Consider the following 19,326-nt stretch of genomic DNA (forward strand, 5'->3'; position numbering starts at 1 on the left):
GGTGTAGTCACTAGTCAAATCAAAATTCAGCATGCAATTCCGTAACCAAATTTGTGCCTGATCTCAATACTCAATACACCTCAAACAGAATTCCTATTGAATTACATATGAATGTCCGATCTCATGCTAATCAGATCTGAATTAGGTCTAAAACTTTGTTGTTGAAATCGACGTTCAAAATTGGAGCTTGATTACACAGAGTTCAGTCTGACCGAACTGAGTAGGCCGTTGAGTATGATACGAATCCCCACCATTTTGTTCCTTTAAGCAAAAAAATTCACAAACCAAACTGGGACACAATTTTAGCCTCCTTTTCCCCTTTTCTTTTTCCAAATATCATGAGAAAGAAACAAGAAACAAGATGAATATTTACAAACTACAGAGGTGGCCTCTCCAACAAGAAGTTGTGACAAAACCAGATGTACACAAATAGCCAGGTAAAAAAACCAGTAAAAAGCAGAGGAGATAGGCCTACAAGATCTACAGAACCAAGCCAAGCGCCTGCAGCATCAAATTAATTTGGTGCTTCCATAGATTTCCTACTTTTTAGCAAAGTCCGGAGGACCCTTGATGGGGGGAAGTCAGGGTCGCCCCCTCTACTCTTTGCTTCATCAAACAAGCGTTGTCCTCTAAGAAGGGCCTCCTCGGCAGTATCAAGCTGCTCTTTTGTAAAACCCACAACTTCTTCAATTGGTTCCTTGGTGACCTCACTGTCCAAGGCCTGAGATATGGGAAACCTGGTGTCTGCGAACTCAATCTCAGAAAGAGGCGACGGTTTCTGCTTTAATAGAGTATCCGGATGTTCGTCTTCATTCTCATCATGCTCCTGATTGCTCTCTGCTGCACCTTTGGGTGGAGATCCGTCCAGCCCAGCGCATACTGCTTCGTCCAGGACACGCCTATCAATGGTGTGAAGACTGCGCTTCTGCTGTAAGGACTGCCCGATGGGTGGGCTCGCTTCGGTGTGCTTCAAAGACGGAGAACGTAGAGGCGGGGTTGGTGCTATTGGCGTCTCTTCCACGCCTCCTACTAGAAACTCTTCCACTGTTCCGGGGTCCTTCGGTGGAGCTCTCCTCCATGCCTCCTCCTCTTCTTCTCCACTTTCTTCGCCTACTTCTTGGTCTTCCACAGATTCAGCCTGCAAATTCCACAAACCCATGACCCTTTAATCACAAGTACGTTTGCACAGGGACGTCCCTCCGCATGAAACGGTTCAATTAAGACTCCAACTCCTGCGAGGACCCATCTTCTGCTCATTGGTTACTACCGTAAACAAACACGTAGCGTACGGATCCCTGCAGTTCTTCTGTAGATATGACTATATCATTATCAAATGTATTCCCATGAAGGAGTGAAAGATTCACTGCGGAAAACGTTGTTATTGGCGTCCCTGGGGGATCAAACTGTTCTTATGGGACCAAATGCTAATTGGACAGCAATGTCTAGATTCTAGCCACTTCTATACATTTGCAGAGTCAGATGGTTCGGCGACAGCACAATTGACTGGCTTTCCGTCCCAATACAGTTACATAAACGGATATAGGGACATATTTTTGTAGCTTTACATCCTATCACAATCTCTCCCTGAGCTCGACCTGCTTTCTGAGGACTGGTTGGGGAGAAGAATCAAGATACTTTTGAAAGGTTTCAAATCTGAATATATTCCTTTTGTTATGTTCTCTCCAAGCAATGGCATAGAAGAAGACGATCTCATTGTTCTCCTTGGTGCATATAAAAAAAGTAATTATGCTTGAAATTAGTACCAATACATCCTTACAGTAAGAGTGCTGCTTGAAGAATTGACTGCGCAGACTGCACATCTGCTTTCACGGAAAGGTTTCGTTGGCATACCTCTGACTTGGCAGGCCTTGGCACGCGTCCACTTTCTTGTCCTGCTTCTTCTTTTTCCACGGACTGAGCCTGCAAAACAATGGTGTGTTAAAATGTGAACTCGACACATCTCTGTACTCATAAGTTGGTATATGTTTGACTGTACACACTCCATATGGTCGGATATTATGTGTACCTCTCTTCGAGGTTGATGAAACAAAATAATGGCTAAGAAACTGAAGCAAGACCCTAAACCTGGAGCCTGTTTAAATCCATACTTCTGCATTATTTCAAGCAGATCAGACTTCAGACTGCTAGATGGGTTGATCTGGACGGGTTCAATTATAGCCTCTTATTTACAAATGAATGAACTGACATCTAAACCATACCATTTCAACAAAAAACTATTGAGTTTTTGCTTCAATTACTTTTTACAGCCGCCCTCATATTTATGAGAGATCATACAAATGTTTAATGATTTGACATGTTAATTTTAACTGGGTAAATCAGATTGACGGTTCATCCTCATGGCCTGAGAGATTACAGCAACTGTTTCTAAGTAGGTGCGAAGACGGAAGGAGGCAAAGGGGCCAAAAATGTTAGAATCGGAAACAGGACACGGCGAACATGTACCTGTTGCACCAGAAAGTTCAGAACGTGCACAGAAGCAGGATGAGAGTTACCACAACCGAAACAGAAGAAGGTGATTTTGGGGGATAGATACCTCCGACGCCGGAAGGCCAGGCGTGGTCCTCCTGAGGTTCGGTCCGGCCGTCGCCCTCGCGAACTGTGAGAGACTACTACCAGCACAAGGAAGCCATGCCTTCATGGCTCCTGCCACCGCTTTGTATTGCATCATTCTCCCTTCACTCTTTTTCCCTGCACAACTGAGTTCACAGCCAAGGTGCGTCGACATCTTTATAAGCAGTAAAGTAAACTGACCGAAAAAAACTCGTGTCCTTCTCAAACCATCCCACCCTGTTGTCAACGTGGCGATGCTAGAAGCTTCATGTAAAATCTTTGAATCGCAGAGAGCTGCGTTGTCATCTAACCCGACCCCAACTATCTGGAAAGCATCTTAGAAGAGAGCTTTGATTTCAAAAAGCTTATTCGGCAGCTATATGCACCCTCTGTTTGGGACATTTTACTTGACGTTTGCACAGGGTCGCTTGGATTTGTAAAAAGATACCCCTTTACATTATGATTAACGCCTCAATTCCTTTAGCCTTAGTGTTTTTTTTTTCCTGCCCTCAAACCTATGTAAAATGCTCAAAATTTAACTATTTATTTAATTATACGGGTAGCAACATTTTGAGGCTACAACAGATCACACGGTGCTATGTGCCAGTGGAACACTAACAATATGTTTTGGATGGATGGTAAGTATTTTAATTGGTGATTCATTGTGGTGTGGCTTTGATAATGTGGCAAGTATTCAAACTAAAATTTATGGTTTAAGAATCTAAGAATTGTGGTATAGCTTTGTTAGTTTGGCAAGAAATTCATTCTAAAATTTATGGTTGAACAAACTAAGAATTCCAAGTCAGACCTACGATCCAAATCTGGAATCAACTGTTTACTATTTTACTTTGTCAGGAAGACCAATTTATGACTAAAATAAGAGGCTTCTGGTGCTAAATCCAAGAATTTCAAATTCTAATGATCTTTCTTATCTTTTCTCAGGTAATCAACTACCTTCCCAAAGCCACCTTCAGTCCCAAACAGCAACAATACCAATTTACAAAATGTTCACCCGGGCCCGATAAATAGGCACGCTTGGAAGTTAGACCACACTCTCCTCTCTCAGCGCTTACTCCCCGTGGATAAGTGATGAACTGTCGGGCCGTTTCAGGGCCATGAAGTCTCTGAGACGTCGAGCATGGCTGTGAACGTACAGCCTACGCTTTCAGTCTCTCCACCACTGACCTGCTGTTCCTCTACTTCTTCCTTATACTTCAAGGAGCATGTACCCACCATATCCTGCTCTTCAAGAAGTCTCTTGCGCAGCAAACCAGCAATCTATGGCTTCGGTTACATGACGCTAGATCCCCTCAGAGCCCAACTGGCGCTGTTTCGACGCCGAGGGATATTTATATCTTCCGTTTCTTCGATTTGGGATGCGTTAACCGGCGGCGATAGGCCTGATCGAGAGGCGTTGTTTGCTGTTAGAAAAGGCATGTTGCTCTTTCGGCAGGTAGATTTGCAGTTTGGCATCTCTTCGTTTTGATTGGTCTTCGTAGGCGTTTTACAAGCTCCCTTCTCGTTGAAGTATACACGCATTCATACGGTTCCCTTATACAGTTCTATGGATTTTCTGTAGTCGTGGTTCCTATACGACCCCCTTTGCAGTTCGAACAATTCCTTGGTATTCCTTCACATAGCGTTAAATCTGAATTCCTTTCCCTAGAAAGAGTTTTAGACACATCTTAAGTCTCCCGAGAGGTTCTGCTGAAGAATCGAATTTTCCAATCTTTCTGTATTAGTTTATCATAGACGCCGCTTCAGGCCATTGCGTTGGTTCCTCCCAAGATACCGCCTTCTAGAAAATATTGGCTGTTGTAAATGGCAATATTTGGTTGGTCTCGACACTTTTTGATATGCTGTGGCAAACATTTGTGGTGCTGTTCAGTGAAAACCTTCTTAAATTCTAACCCAGTCTCGGTATGTTTGTGGTGAAGGGTGATGTTGAAGGATCGATGGCTGAATTTGACCGAGCAATCGAGCTGGACCCTCGGCAGAAAGCTTGTAAAATTTATGTTGACTTCTACATAATCGGCATTCTTTTGTTTCTTCTACTCACTGGACGATCTGCATTCGTTACTTGCTGGAGTTTCTCATAAACGTTTGGTTTATTGATGAACTTGCTCAGATCTTTGGCAGAGGGGATTGTCATTGTATTATCTTGATAGGTATTCTTTCAAGGTTCAATCTCGACACGTCTCTAGTTTTAGCCTTTTGTGGGCAGATTTTTCTGAAGTAAAGTGGCTGTTGCTGCAAAATGTAGGTTTAAAGAAGGGGCAGAGCAGTTTCGGCTAGACGTTGCAGAGAACCCAAATGACACAGAAGAGTCCATTTGGTGTTTTTTGTGTGAAGCTCAGGTATATGGAGTAGAAGAAGCACGAAGGCGCTTCCTGGAGGCAAGTTGGCAATGCTTCAGTACCTTAGTTTCTGCTTTTCATAATATCAAAATTTTTTTTTTTCATCATTTTCGTTTGCACTCGTCGAGTGTGGTCTCCTAATTTTTTTGTTTGTCACGAACTACTCTGATTTTGGATAGTATTGCAACATGCCATGATAAATCCGGGCAACGTTGTATTATACAAGCACACATTTGAAGACGCCCCAGAAATTCAGTATACCAAATGCATTAGGATTCATATAACGTATGTGACTCTAAAACCATGCATCATATGGTCCATGATATGGTGACTCAGTTCAGTCATTGGTCCAGATTATTTTTAACAATAATAAGCAAGCTATGGCTGAGCGTTCATTGGGACTTAAAGGGATCTAATCTAGAATAGGTTAATCTATTGATTTTAATCTTAAATACAGGTTGGACGAGATCCACGTCCCGTCATGCGCGAGGCATATGCTCTTTTTAAGAATGGAGGGGACCCAAACAAGGTACAAGCAGATCCTACATATTTATTTTGATGACTTGAAGTTGTCCTGCGGCCAGCATCAGTTTATGCTTTGTTAGCTCATTTTTAAGTTCTCTTCTATGTTTTACTTAGCTTCTTACTTATTTGTAAGTCTTCTTCTAAATTTTACTTAGCTTCTTTGCAACTTACTCTACAAAATACCACTAGATAGCCATGTTCTCGAAATTAAGTTAGCTTTTCTTAATTTTTTTGGATTGGTTTTCTTCAATTTAATATCAAGCTTCAATAGCATAAGAGGTGTCTAACTTACCTTTGTCCTGTTCCAAATAATTGTTGGCCAAGTAACAAGTTGTTCAACTAACACCTTATGCCTCTTTCACCACAACTCTCTTTCTGCTGATGGAACCCTGTGTCTTTCACAGGTAGAGCTGCGAAGTGAAATGGTCCACCATCTGTTCGCTTGTATTTGTGTTGTAAAGACTTGCTCGAATTTGTAGGTTAAAAATCAACAAGCAGCAGCTTTTCTTCTCATATAGACTCATTGAATGGCAAGAGCAGATCTTCTTAGCCTGCTCATTTAGGCTACTTCAATAACACAAAATAAAGATGTTTGGTAACTGTTTATCTAGAAAATCCTAGCAAGTGATTGCTTTTGCTTATGCTGAATCATCTGTTTTATGGGTTTGCTATAAGCATAGATAGCTGCACGAATAAGTGGCCTATATATGCTGAAAGGAGCTTGATTTGGATATTATTCCTTGGAAAACAAATAATCAGCCATCTTATTTATTAACTGTTTCTACCCTCTAATATTTTAATCCTTTCTTCACGTTGTCTTCACTCCTTTTTATTTAATGTGTGGACAATAAGGTAACAGAAGCATTTTTTGCAAAATTGATCTCTTTTACTCGACAGTTTCAATGGCTTACTGGCTACAGGATAGGCTAACAACTTATAGGCTTGGAAACATTGAATTATTGAACACCTTTTAGTTCCTTTAACTTTCAATTCTCTCATAGTTTTCAAGGGGAAGCCATCTGGCGATGACTTTGAATAAATAGCTTCTGTTACTGAAGCTATCAGAAACCAGAATTTAACTGTTACATTGTATGGGCCTTGCTGCAAACAAAACACTATGCATGTGCAAAAAAAAGCTGGGAAGCAATTTGTCAAATATGTTTATTTTTAATTTCAATTAAAGACGATCAATGTTCATTCAATTTCCTCTAATCTGAACTAACCTGGTTGCATGCATTTTTCAAAAGAAATAAGCATCTGCTAACAAGAAGTTTCTATGGTTCTTGCAGCTTGTTTTAGATTTCTCTAGTGGGAAAGAGAATGAATGTTTTTATGCGACCCTTTATGCTGGACTCTATCATGAATCTCAGGTTTGATTCAGGCCTTACGTTTCTCCATTTAAATGGAAGTATACATGTCAAGTCTATGTACTAAATTGTGTAGTTCAGTTAAGTGTTGGTAAGCAATCATGTAGTGGCTCTATTTAAGAAAAAGATTCATTTGATTTTTTCTTAGGAAGTTATTGCCATGGTACTGTTCATGAATTAACACAATGAAGAGCTGAAACGAGTTTGGCAGAAAATAGTGGAGAAAACACAATGAAAGGCTGGAACAATAGTGAGAAAGTTTCTACATTGAGTTGTAGCTCCCCGCCACCCAAGAAGTATCTGGTGTTCCAAGACCTTGCCAATTTGTCTTTCTCTCCTGGATAGCAACAGATTTCTTATGGAACGGTCATGCTTGCAATGGCTTTTTCCGGATGAGAGCTCTCATCATCAACATATGCCCATTCATGGCATAACGTCTCCAATGATTAATTGTTGGTTGTGTGTTTTCTCCATTTCTTAACTTGAAACGCAAAACGGGCACTTTAAAAAACTCCACTGTGGTAACAGAAGGCCAGACAAAAGGCATATCTAGCTATTGATCTGTTATGATCTCAGCATGGACATGGTAAACATGCTTATTTTTATAGACAATTTCTTACTCTGAATAACACCCTCTTTTATTTGTGCAGGGGGATTCAGATGCTGCTAAAAAATGTATTGTTGATTCATGCGAATCTCCATACGGGTTGAGGTTAGCAAGGAAACCCTACGATTGTTTTTTTTCTCTCCAGATAATTGATTTTCTTTAACCGATCTAATCTAGTTTGCAATATTGGCATTCTATCTGTCACATCTTCATTCCGATGTATGTGAACATGCCATTTGAAACGAAAATATCAATGATACACATTCACATACACAAGGACGTGTTACTAACCAATAAGTTGGTGGTTCTTTCAGCTTTGTATGTGTCTGTGTACATGTGTCTTCTCATGCATGTGTGTACATGTTTGTGACTACATGCCTGTAACTCTGTGTATGTGTGTAGTGTGTGAGTGTGTGACAGTGGTAGAGCTGACACTCTGTTTTTCATGCTTGTCTGATAGGTCTGATGATTATATGGCTGCTCTTGCAAAGGTTCATTGCCTTTGCCGTAATTGGATATCTCAGTAGCCATGATTTTCTGCAGATTGCCATTTACGTGGTACAGAATCTGCAGGATCTGCACGTCGGTGCATCCAATCTATGTAATTCATCTTTTCTACATAATAAAAGAAGCTGAGTGCCCCTCCTACTTGCTAAATTGTAGCCGTTTCGTAACGAATAAAAACGAATTTTCTCTATTTCAATTAAGCTATTAGAACTATTACGAATCATTGTCCGAGTTTGGCATCACTATGACAGTCCTGCTCGATCTTAGATCGTCTTTTTTGTAGGGGTTCACTCAAAAGGGTGCAGTGTATTTTTTTTCAGATGAACCCAAAGTTTAGCAGTGTCCGCTATAAATTGCTTGGCAGTGTCCTGCATAAAAAAGCCAGATTTGACGTTCATTACGGTCGACTTTTGTCCCAATTCACTAAGCGCCCTGCTGTGATGGACTGTTCATTCTTGACCATCAAGTTTCTTTCGGTCAAGGGCCTCAAGGCTTAAATCCAGGTTAATGGATTCTTAATTGACGAGGCATTTGATTACACCATATTCTAGATTTGCAGGTGTGCTTTAAGGTTCAGCCTACCTTAAATCCACAGTTATAGCAATGAGAAGCAAAAAATTAAGACCCATTATACCTCAAGTTCATAGATTTCAGGTCAAAGATGGGGATTCTAGCTTGAGATTCATGGATTTTAAGATAAAAGGTTTACAAATCCATGTCCTTCAAGTAAAAAAAGTTTCAAAAATTTGGTGTCTTCATTAGAGATCAAGGGCCTGAAATTTATAGTTTCGCGGTAAAGGAAATGTATTTAGATCAGAGGTTTCCTGTTCTTTTCGGCAGTAATACTGTCGAAGCATTTCTAGCTAGTGCTTGTGTTAAAGGCCAAGATAGTGCCTGGGTGAAAGAGGTTATCTCTGATAAAGTTGTTTCTGAAGTCATTAATGTTGTATACGGATATGGATTTAATTTTACTTAACAGCGGATAAGATCATTCAAATCAGTATCTTAGATCCCAAGATGGAGCCCAATTCCAGATGCATGGTAGAGTGGAACATTCTCATGTGTAGTTCCTATTGGCGGAAAAAGATCGGAGTCTAGTCAAACTTGGGATGCCCATTGCTAGCAAGCGCGTCCATCCTCCATTTATGACCTTTTGACAGGTAGATTTCCCAATAATTTGTCTGGTACGCCGAAAATCCAGCCACCGTCTGGGCTCCTCCCCCCTGAAGAATTTAATCGAATCTGGAAAATAGTAGCTCATCTAGATCCTTTTTGGTCTCCCATTTCTTTTAGAAGAAAGAAAAAACATTGGAGAACTAGTTTCATTCAAGACTTCCCTTTTTGTTTTCTCAAATGTATTATAGGTTTATACAGTAGAATATCAACCACCAATGAGATTATCTACATGCCACACAATTTTTTTCTATTTTAGATATTCTTTCTCTTTTCAACAACTTTGTTGATATCAGTAATTGTCTTTGATTGATAATATCAGCCATTTTCGTCAATTAGTTTTATACTGCCGACTGACACTTAGCAGGTCTGAGTTTTATCTGCGTTCTGCTAAGCCTAAGCCTCTTGCGGCTTCTTGATGATCTCGTTCAAAACCTTGTTTTTTTCCACGCGGCTTCCTTTTTTTCCTACGATCAAGAGTTCGGTGCACCGTGGACATTAATGCCTTTGCAATTTGGAACGACTATCGTGTTGAATTCCATCTCTTGACTTGGGAAAAAAAAATAAGGATATATATATATATATATATATATATATATATATATATATATTACCGTACAAGTGATCAGCCAATGAAACCGAGCAACAAAATCCTGCCATTTTTCTAGTAATTGTCTTTAGCAAGAGGCGGTTGGCCTTTAACCTATCTACCACATGGCTTCAACATTACACAGGTTACGTGTCACAAGTTTCTTCTTATTTTTATTTTCAAACTTTTAACTCCTGCAATTCAAGGATAGCAAATCACATGCGTCCGTATGGTACGCGGCCAACCTAATGCCGTTTCCTCAAATTTGATAAGCATCACTTTATTCTGTCTGATATTGAATTTGAGACTTCATAAAAAGCGTGAGACTCAGCTCCACTCAAGAACCTACCAACCATTCAAACTCAGATTAATTTATCAGAGAGAGCTTTTAGATCAAGAAAACAACCAGAATTAAGCCACCTGGCTCAGTTAGCGGGTCGATTCAAGGTGGTCATCAGTTCAATCTCGGGGTCGGTCTGCCTGAATCTAGTTATTTCATGTAAAGAAATTAAGGGGGAAACGAAAGAACTTTACCTTACGAACGAACTGGAAAGGAAGCAGTCAGTCTGGTACAATGTTCATTCCACATCCAAAGTTAAGCTACAGCAAGCCTAGACGCCACATATTCCTTACCTGGATATGAATTGATTAGCATTGCATTCTCAAAACGTTCTGGATTTTCTTGACTTCCAATTAGGCCAAAACTAGCTCAAGGTTTTACAATTTTAAGACAGGCAGCAGCGATGAGGAAACGTTAAGCTGCCAATGAATCAGGTAACTGTTGATTAATAAATTCCACCTGAACTTAAAATACTTGTTCTTAATTTGATAGGATTCCGACTGAAGAATACACGTATGGTCGGTGGCATATAACATTTTAAAAAAATATATATTTGGTTGGATATCCAATTTCTCACGGTTGACCAGTAAATTGTACATGCATCTTCAATTTAAGCGTACATCTCTTTACAACAAGTTGGCTAGATTTATATTCATCAGGTGACATAATTTGAAGTTGGTATTCAAATCTGATACATTTTAGCTACAAAACCATCATATTAAATCAGATTAATTTTGTGACATTGTGTAATATAATGCCAACAAACAAATTTTCAAAGTTTTTTCAACAAAGTAAAATGAAAAAAACTTACAAAAGCGTGCTCAAATTTTTTGTGGTATGTCATTTAATTGCTTCTTTTGGTTGTAATTGAGGCGATTAAATATAGCGCCTTCAAACAAGAGGCGATTAGAAAGGTCATTTGTTTCCCAGTGACGTTGGTTGGCGATTCCGGAATGATATGAAACCGGTTCGACAATGGAACCGAAATATTCAAGTTCGTTAGAGGGTTTAAATTGAGGCCCCCTTCGCCAGCCATCCCCTCGAATTTCCGTGTCGACGTCGGAGTTGTGCTGGACGTGCCACGAGGGAAGAGAGGGAGAGAAGAACGAACGACGGAAAAGGCGTGCTCCTCTTCGTACCAGGAAACTCTCCTCTTCCTCATCCGCCTGCGTCTTGGCGCGAGAGGCCTAGTAATTCGCCGTACTCTGGGGCCTAGTTTTGTGATTCCCGGAAGGAGGAGGAGATTGGAAGCAATTCGGGTTCCAACGGGCTTGTCATCGCCGAAATCGACGGGTTGCGGACGGAATTGTGCCGGAGCGCGGCCTCATGGCAAGAGATTCGTCGGACAATTTAATCCACGCAGGGGGTGCCCACCAGTATGTCCAGATGCAATCCGAGCCGCCTTTGGCTACCTCGTCGTCGTATTCCTTCCGCCAAGGGTCGGAATTGATGTGGATATTCGACGAGCTGCCCAATGTGAAGATCGTCTCTGTGTCGAGGCCGGACGCGAGCGACATCACCCCTGCGTTGCTGTCTTATACACTCGAATTTCAATATAAACAGGCATGATCCTTGCACTTTATTGCTTGATTTTAGTATCGTTAGTGGTTTATCGCAGTGACGTTACAGACCAAATTATGTTATTGCACCTTTTATTCCGCTTTATTCCTTTTGTTGAAATATCTATTAATTGATGTATTGGCATTGGATGCTTCGGGAATCACGACTCACAAGGCATAAGAGGAGATTTTTTGTTTTGAACTGTATTTGTTTGTTCTTGATGGACTTGGACGATTAAATGTTTCCCGAGCAAAGAATTGTTGGTGAATTACTGAGAGGAATTTAAGTTTTCGATGTTATTCTTGAAGCTTTCATCATCTTAAGCCAAGGAATCATGATTTCCTTTTCTAGTTATTGGAAGGTGAGGATTAGCGTTAACCTTTCTCGAAACAGCAAAGAGGTTGGTAAAGAGTTTACTTTAGCTACACGTTCAAGAGTCTGGCAAAAGATAAAATGACATAGAAACTCAAGCAAAGCAGAAAGATCTGTTTGGATACAGTCATACAGAGAGAACCTTAAGAGATTGGACAATTTTGCTTGTTTGCGTGTTATTCTCCATATTCCACGTTAATTGATATGATATTAATATTGATTTCTATATAGATTGTTGCTCCAAGGTTTGGTGAAATAGTGCTTAGTTTACCAACAAGTTTTGTATTAACTGGTAAGCCGGTATGCCCCACAAAGACCCACCAGGGGTCACTCCATGTATCTGATTAAGTGGGTTGGCTCGAGATCTTCAAGTTAAAAGAGGTTTGGCGTATGAAGCCTGCAATGCACATCCTTTGCAGTTTTGACACCATCAGTGTAACAACCCTACCTACTCCTGGGTTTAGGCCCCTGGTTTGGTGGATCCCAAACTGCCCTCTAGCAGTTTCGGCTCCAGCCTCGAAAAGATTAAGAACTAGGACAATCATCTCATTAATGACATTCTTTTATAAGTCATTGAAGATCCCTCACAATCTTCAATACGGGACTAAATTTCTGATGTGTTACAATCCACCCCTTTACGGCACACGCGTTCGTGCGTGTGGGACCATAGGTCCGAGTGTTGAAACTGCTCTGATACCACTGTAACAACCCGACCCACTCCTGGGCAAGGGCCCCAGGTTTGGCAGATTCCAATCTGCCCCCTAACAGTTTCGGTTACAGCCTCAAAAAAGTTAGGAACCAGGACAATCATCTCATTAATGACTCCCTTTTATAAGTCATTGAAGATCTTTCACAATCTTCAGTATGAGACCAAATTTCTAGGGTGTTACAATAAAAATCAACAGAAAATCTATCCTTGGTGGAAAAGGAGATTACGAAGGAGTTGGACATTGAACTGTGCCACAATGACAGGGCGTCCTTTAATTGTTTGCTGGGATGTCTGGACTACAATTATCATCTTCTCTCGTCCTCAGACAAAAAAAAAGAAAAAAGATGAACAACAATGTTTGGTACCTAATTTTAGTTATTTTTATCAATTTAAGATTGTTTGCAAGTGACATAATCTACAAATTAATTGTAAGTGAGGTCAAGTAGAAGTAGAGGTGCACACGCTCCTGGCAGTAGATACAATTGTCGTGGAGCTGACCATTGGAAATTGGAGTTAGTTGTGCACTTCATGCCTTGATTTGGCGCTGTTGTTCAGGTATCTTAATGGAAGATGAAGGCACTGATAAGTGATGATCTTGGTAGTTCTTGTTGGTTAAGTTGGATAGCGGGAGTCATGTAGCTTTATTATTTTAATATCTGTTTTTCTAATGGGATTTTTAGATAGTAATTTCGTTTAATTGGGAAATAGTTATGAATATATGTTTCTGTCAGTGGATTCTTTCTTTCTTCAAGGGGAATGAAGCCTTTAGCTGTGACTTAATTCCTTAAGGTATATGGCATGTTCTGATGCTACGAGGAGTCTTGTTGTGAGATCATGGAGCAAAAAGGGACTCTCTAAACAACTGGTCGAATTTACTACCAAATTATGGTTACATGGATGTTGAACAAGGTCGTTCATGTTTCAAATAGGAACAAATAGATGAACTTGTTGCATATTTACATGGAAGAAATATATTCAACTCGTATAGCCATCGGAAAAGTAAAGGTCAATGACGTTGCTCAATGCTCATGAATCCATGGGTGTTAAATCGTATCATGCTAGAGGTGGATTATTAATTTTTCTTTAGTTCTTGGAACTGCTAGCTCTAGGTCATGCAGGGATTCTGAGTCTGTGACTAAACTACGTTGTGATTGGGCAAATGGTTGCATAAGAAATGGTTCACTTATCTTCACATTTGCGAAATTTGATACTTGTTTTTCCTTTTCATTACTTGAGAGACTATGATGCTGCACAATGGTTGCAATTTGGTGGAAAATTTTGTCATGTATTCTAACTAAAGTTTCTTTGCTCCTCCAGTTCAAGTGGCAGTTGCTAAAGAAAGCATCACAAGTTTTCTTTTTGCATTTTGCTTTGAAAAAACGTGCTATCATTGAAGAAATCCATGAGAAACAAGAACAGGTGATTTCTCAACTTTTACACTTGCACTTTTTTTTTTCTTGAAAAACATAGAGTCAGTTTTGTGCTACAGAACTATCATCAGTTTCTACTGACCATGTATTTGGTGGCATACAATATTCTCTCTTACTGATGTGTTTATGAGGCATATTAAATGTGCTTATGTATACATTTCAAATGCAAGGTGAAAGAATGGCTCCAAAACTTGGGTATAGGAGATCATGCTGCAGTTGTACAGGATGAGGATGAGGTTGATGATGATGCTGATGTGCCACAGCATGAAGAAAATTATGCATCTAAAAATAGGTTGTTCCTGAGTCATTGTGCAGCTATTTTCATTCATTCCGCAAACAGATGTAGTTTTATAAAAGCTACTGACATTTAGATAACATGAGTATGTTGGAAGGATTGCAGACAGATTATAGGTCCTTTATACTCTTTCAGTTGTCGCAGTAAGATATGCAGATCTTGTTGCATGAACATGTATTTTATCTGTTCTGAAGGTTTTACTTTACAAACCAAACCACCTACGCTGCCTCTTCCCATTTGATGACCTTGAATGTTTGAATTTTTCATTTAGGGACTTTCTAACATTGTCCGCTGCATCATTTGTTGCAATCTTCATTTTATGAACATTCACATGCAAGGGCCCTTTAAAATGAACTGCCTTTTCAATATCTATTTTAATGTTGTGGTCTATGTATGAATCTAATCAGTATTTAAACTTAAGTCCTCAACATTCAGGTTTCTGAGGGATGTTGTTCTTGGACAGGGATGTTCCTTCTAGTGCAGCTTTTCCAATGATCAAACCAGCACTAGGACGACAGCAGTCTATTTCAGATAGAGCAAAGGTTGCAATGCAGGGTTATTTAAACCATTTCATGGGAAACTTGGACATAATAAACTCTAGGGAGGTATAGTTGATCTCTGCTTGTAATTGTGTTCCTTGTGATGTTTATATGCAAAAATCTGGAAGCCAATTTTTTTGGCATTTCATATTACTTATTCATGTATATTTGGTTAAGTATTTGGTATTGTATTGATGTCAGAATGAATATGCTTCCCAAGGAATGGAATCAATCATTTGAAATGAGAAGCATAAATGTGCCAGATTTAGATTAACTAAATATCTAAGAAATTGGATTTAAATTGGTACAGCTAAAAAAAGGAAAGAAAGAAGGCCTGAAACCAATGTTGTAAAAAGCATACCGTAAGCCGTATCGGTCTAGCGTATCATAAAATATCTAAACGTATCATATTTAAAAAAATAAATCAGAAAAATTTGAAAAAAATTTGAAAAAATCAAGAATAATATGTTCTTCATAATTTTTTTTTTTTACAGAATGATAGAATTATTATTGCCATAAAGTTACAGTTCATCATTCATAAACATCAAAATTCATAACAATATCAATCTAGAAAGCACAAGAAGTCAACAATTACATAACATATATCATAATTTCATAATCATAGATTCGTAAGTCATAAGGTCCATAAATCTATGAGATACCACATCAAAAAACAAGTTTTAAATGTTATGTATTATGTTGATAGATTGTGGGTTTCGGGTCCGGATCCATACCCGACCCGCCTTGTAGCCCGTTTTGGGCTCTACTTAAGTCATGTAACCCTAATCCTTAAGAGTTAATGATAATCTTAAGAGAGAGAGAGTCTGGCTGCTAGTGGGCACCAACTCCTCCTCATTCGTGGTTTTTTCTCCCTCGTGGTGAGGGTTTTCCACGTTACATCGTGATCATTGCTTCTCTTCCTCTTCTTCTTGTTCGTATCTCTACATGGTATCAGAGCCGTGAAGTTCCAGCGTTTTTGGTTGTCTTTTGCCCGTGTTAGAGGAGAATCGCCCGACACTGTTCATCGTCTCGCCCGTGCCCGACGCTCGTGCCCGAGCGTCGTCTGTCGTCCCGCCGCCGTCTCCGCCCAGCGCCGCCCTGATCAACGCCGATCAGGATTCCGCCGTCTCCGCCTAGCGACAACCGGCCCAGCGACGCCCTGATTAGCGCAGCCGCTTCCGCCCAGCGTCGGCCTGCCCAGCGGCGTTCCCGTTCTGCTGCTTCCGCCCAGCGTCGGCCTGCCCAAACGACGACCTGTCCAGCGGCGGTCTTTTTCCGCCCAACGCCGTGTCCTTTTCCGGCGCCGTGCCGCTCTGCCTGGTCTGTTTCCGCCCAGCGCCGCGCCGACTGCCTGGTCTGTTCCCGCCCAGCGCCGCGCCGCTTTGCCTGGTTCTGTTTCCTGCTCTCTGTCCGTTTTTTGGTGTTGTATCGTGTGATTGCTTCTTGTTGCCCTTGCTGCCTACTGGTCTGTGATTATGGCAGCCTCTTCCTCGTCAACCGTCAACACCAATCCCACTGAAATAGGGGCTTTTAGAACGGAGAATGTTCCCATGCAGGTCATCACTCTTCGCCTCACCAAGGATAATTATTTCTCGTGGTCGCCTGCTATGACCATGGGGATTGCTGGCCGTGGTCGCATGGCCTATATTGATGGGAGCAACCCCGAACCAGCAAGAACAAGTGATGTGTGGCATACTTGGTTTCTTGAGGATAATCAAGTGAAAACTTGGATTGTCAATTCCGTTTCCGCCGATATTCAGCCCCTTATCCTTCGGAAGAAGACTGCTAGAGACATGTGGGTGGTCCTCGAGCAAATGTATGGCCAAAAGAAGACCGCAATTCGTACTTACCAAGTAATGAAGACAGTCTATGGCATTCGACAAGGGACCTCGTCTGTTGCAGAGTACTATGGGGCTTTGAAAGCCAAGTGGGAAGAGCTTGACTATCATTCTGATATTCCTTGGCATTGTCCCCATGATCAGGCGCTCTATGTTGCTCATGAATGGGAAAACAGGGTGTTCCTATTTTTAGCAGGTTTAAATGATGAGTTTGAAGGTGTTCGAAGTCAGATTTTGAATTCAGGGGAGGTGTCCAGTATTGAAGATGTGTACTCCTGTGTTGAAGCGGAAGAACAGCGAAGACTTGTTACAAAAGAAGGGAAGAGGGAACTTGTGCCCTATAACGAGAGATCTGCTCTCGTGAGTCGTGGTCCTGGCGGCCCATCTAGGTCTCTTCGCCGGTGCACTCACTGCAAGAAGACAGGTCACACTGTGGATTATTGCTGGGATCTTCATCCAGAAAAGAAGGGGAACAGAGGGAGATCTTTGACTGGGAGAACGCCCGTGTCTGAGGTGCAAGCCTCTAGTGGAGAAAAAGTCTCCATTTCTGCTGACCAGCTTCGTGAACTAAGGGCTTATTTGGGCAGGCTCGATGTCAACAAGACTGAGACCTCAGAGGGAACTACAGCTAATCATGCTCTTGCAGCTATTGGCAATCAAGGTAACTCTTCTGTGGGGGAATGGATTGTCGATAGTGGTGCTACTCATCACATGACAGGTAATCCAAAATTGTTTCATGAGTATAAGTTGTCCTCGGGAAGGGAACGTGTTTCTCTTGCAGATGGTTCCTCTACCTGTGTGGCAGGCGAAGGCACTCTGTCCTTGTTGGACAAATTTCATGTGCAGGGCGCTTTACATGTTCTCCAGTTTCCTTTAAATCTCTTATCAGTCAGTAGACTTACTAAAGAATTGAATTGTGAACTTATATTCTCTGCCGATCGTTGTGTTTTGCAGGACTTGGTGACAGGGAAGAGGATTGGGATTGGTTTAGCTTCTGATGGATTATATCGTCTTCCCATACGTGTGGCTACTGCTCTGTTGACAGCGATCCGCAAGACAGATAAGAGAAGAGAAGATTGTCTTCAGTCTTTTATGTACTGGCATGAACGTTTTGGGCATTTACCTTTTGGGATTTTGAAACATTTGTTTCCAGACTTGTGTTCCTCCTTTGATGTGTCTTCCATTTCTTGTGATGTTTGTCAGTTTGCCAAACATGTGAGGGCTTCGTACCCTCTTTCTTCTAGTTGTGCTAATGAAGCTTTTTCTCTGATTCACTCTGATGTATGGGGACCTTCGGGCATTCATACCCGTCAAGGTTTCCAGTATTTTATCACTTTCATTGATGATTTCTCTCGTGCTACATTTATATACTTGTTAAAAGACCGCAGCGAGGTTCCTCGAATCATCGAGACATTTATTCTTCTTGTGCATACCCAGTATGGTGCGAATGTTAAAACTTTCAGGTCCGATAATGCCCGTGAGTACATGTGTCGGCCTGTTGAGGAGTTTCTTAGACAACGGGGGATTGTTCACGAGACATCCTGTAGTTACACCCCCCCTCAAAATGGGGTAGCTGAAAGGAAAAATCGTCAACTTCTTAATGTCACCAGGGCTCTTTTGTTTCAGAGAAATCTTCCTAAACACTATTGGGGTGATGCAGTTCTTACTAGTGCCTATCTTATTAACCGCATGCCCAGTCGTGTTTTGAATGGTAGGACTCCCCACTCGTTGCTTCCTGGCAGTCGTCCACCATTTCCTCTTCCTCCTCGTGTTTTTGGTTGTGTATGTTTTATCCATGATCACAGTCCAAATGTCAAGAAACTTGATCCTAGGTCTATCAAAGGTGTCTTTGTTGGATACTCCCCTACGCAAAAAGGATACAAATGTATTGATCCTATTACTGGTCGAGCTTATGTTACGAGGGATGTTACCTTCTTGGAACATGCCTCTTACTTTGGTGTGAATCCTCTTCAGGGGGAGCAGTCTGTGGGCAGGGAAGAGTATTCTCAGAGACAGGAACTTCAGTTTATAGATTTTTTGGACTACAAGAAAACAGAATCACTTAATACTGTTGATGTGCCTGAGAATGAGGAAAGGGGTGACAATAGCATTGAGAAGGAAGGCCCTCAGTTGTTTGGACAGTTCTACTCTAGACGAGGTACTCGGACAGAGGTGATGACTTGTGATGCTAGATCTACTTCCAATCCCAATGCCACTCCTTCCCTGGATGAACCAAGTCCTACCGAGGAGACCGTGGAGACCCATGATGAGGTTGAAAAGAAGAATGACGATCTTCCCATTGCCCTGAGAAAGGGTGTCAGGTCATGTACTCAACACCCTATTGGTAATTTTGTTTCTTATTCCAGACTTGGGAAAGATTACAAGTGTTTTGTTTCTACTCTTTCTTTGGCTGTGATTCCCAGGACTGTCGCTGAAGCTCAAAGTGACTCCAAGTGGGCCGATGCAATGAAAGAAGAAATAGATGCCCTAAGAAGAAACTTGACATGGGAAGTGGTGAAGATTCCTGAAGCCGCTCACCTAGTTGGA

General features: G+C 41.1%; 3 protein-coding genes across 3 annotated transcripts in view; 2 read left to right on the plus strand and 1 right to left on the minus strand.

The window, feature by feature from the left end:
* Positions 1–290: 290 nt before the first annotated feature.
* LOC116263044 (uncharacterized) lies at positions 291–2,704 on the minus strand. The gene is made up of 3 exons (XM_031642623.1): positions 2,555–2,704; positions 1,852–1,920; positions 291–1,138 (listed from the first exon to the last, which is right to left on the minus strand). Exons 1-3 carry the CDS (start codon positions 2,687–2,689, stop codon positions 515–517), a joined length of 828 nt encoding a protein of 275 aa, XP_031498483.1. The 5' UTR covers positions 2,690–2,704; the 3' UTR covers positions 291–514.
* Positions 2,705–3,611: 907 nt separating this feature from the next.
* On the plus strand, positions 3,612–8,157 carry LOC116261931 (uncharacterized). The gene is made up of 8 exons (XM_031640883.2): positions 3,612–4,024; positions 4,509–4,575; positions 4,700–4,739; positions 4,835–4,967; positions 5,386–5,457; positions 6,743–6,823; positions 7,471–7,532; positions 7,888–8,157. Exons 1-8 carry the CDS (start codon positions 3,710–3,712, stop codon positions 7,952–7,954), a joined length of 837 nt encoding a protein of 278 aa, XP_031496743.1. The 5' UTR covers positions 3,612–3,709; the 3' UTR covers positions 7,955–8,157.
* A 2,927-nt stretch (positions 8,158–11,084) lies between these two features.
* Positions 11,085–19,326, plus strand: part of LOC116262536 (phospholipase D zeta 1) — a 37,418-nt gene continuing 29,176 nt past the window's right edge. The window contains exons 1-4 of the mRNA XM_031641987.2: positions 11,085–11,599; positions 13,995–14,096; positions 14,278–14,399; positions 14,866–15,007. Coding sequence (XP_031497847.1) covers positions 11,363–11,599; positions 13,995–14,096; positions 14,278–14,399; positions 14,866–15,007 — 603 coding nt within the window. The 5' untranslated portion in view covers positions 11,085–11,362. The remainder of the gene's footprint in view (positions 11,600–13,994; positions 14,097–14,277; positions 14,400–14,865; positions 15,008–19,326) is intronic.

The sequence above is a fragment of the Nymphaea colorata genome, chromosome 10, assembly GCF_008831285.2.
Source record: "Nymphaea colorata isolate Beijing-Zhang1983 chromosome 10, ASM883128v2, whole genome shotgun sequence".
Classification (NCBI taxonomy): Eukaryota; Viridiplantae; Streptophyta; class Magnoliopsida; order Nymphaeales; family Nymphaeaceae; genus Nymphaea; species Nymphaea colorata.

What these genes read in the sequence shown, in the direction of transcription:
- LOC116263044 (XM_031642623.1), bottom strand. Translation starts at nt 2,689, where the DNA reads ATGATGCAATACAAAGCGGTGGCAGGAGCCATGAAGGCATGGCTTCCT. An exon ending in CTGGCCTTCCGGCGTCGGAG is followed by an intron (nt 1,921 to 2,554) that starts GTATCTATCCCC and finishes ATTGTTTTGCAG; the next exon opens with GCTCAGTCCGTGGAAAAAGA. An exon ending in CAAGGCCTGCCAAGTCAGAG is followed by an intron (nt 1,139 to 1,851) that starts GTATGCCAACGA and finishes TGGAATTTGCAG; the next exon opens with GCTGAATCTGTGGAAGACCA.
- LOC116261931 (XM_031640883.2), top strand. Translation starts at nt 3,710, where the DNA reads ATGGCTGTGAACGTACAGCCTACGCTTTCAGTCTCTCCACCACTGACC. An exon ending in ATGGAGGGGACCCAAACAAG is followed by an intron (nt 5,458 to 6,742) that starts GTACAAGCAGAT and finishes TGGTTCTTGCAG; the next exon opens with CTTGTTTTAGATTTCTCTAG. An exon ending in GACTCTATCATGAATCTCAG is followed by an intron (nt 6,824 to 7,470) that starts GTTTGATTCAGG and finishes TTATTTGTGCAG; the next exon opens with GGGGATTCAGATGCTGCTAA.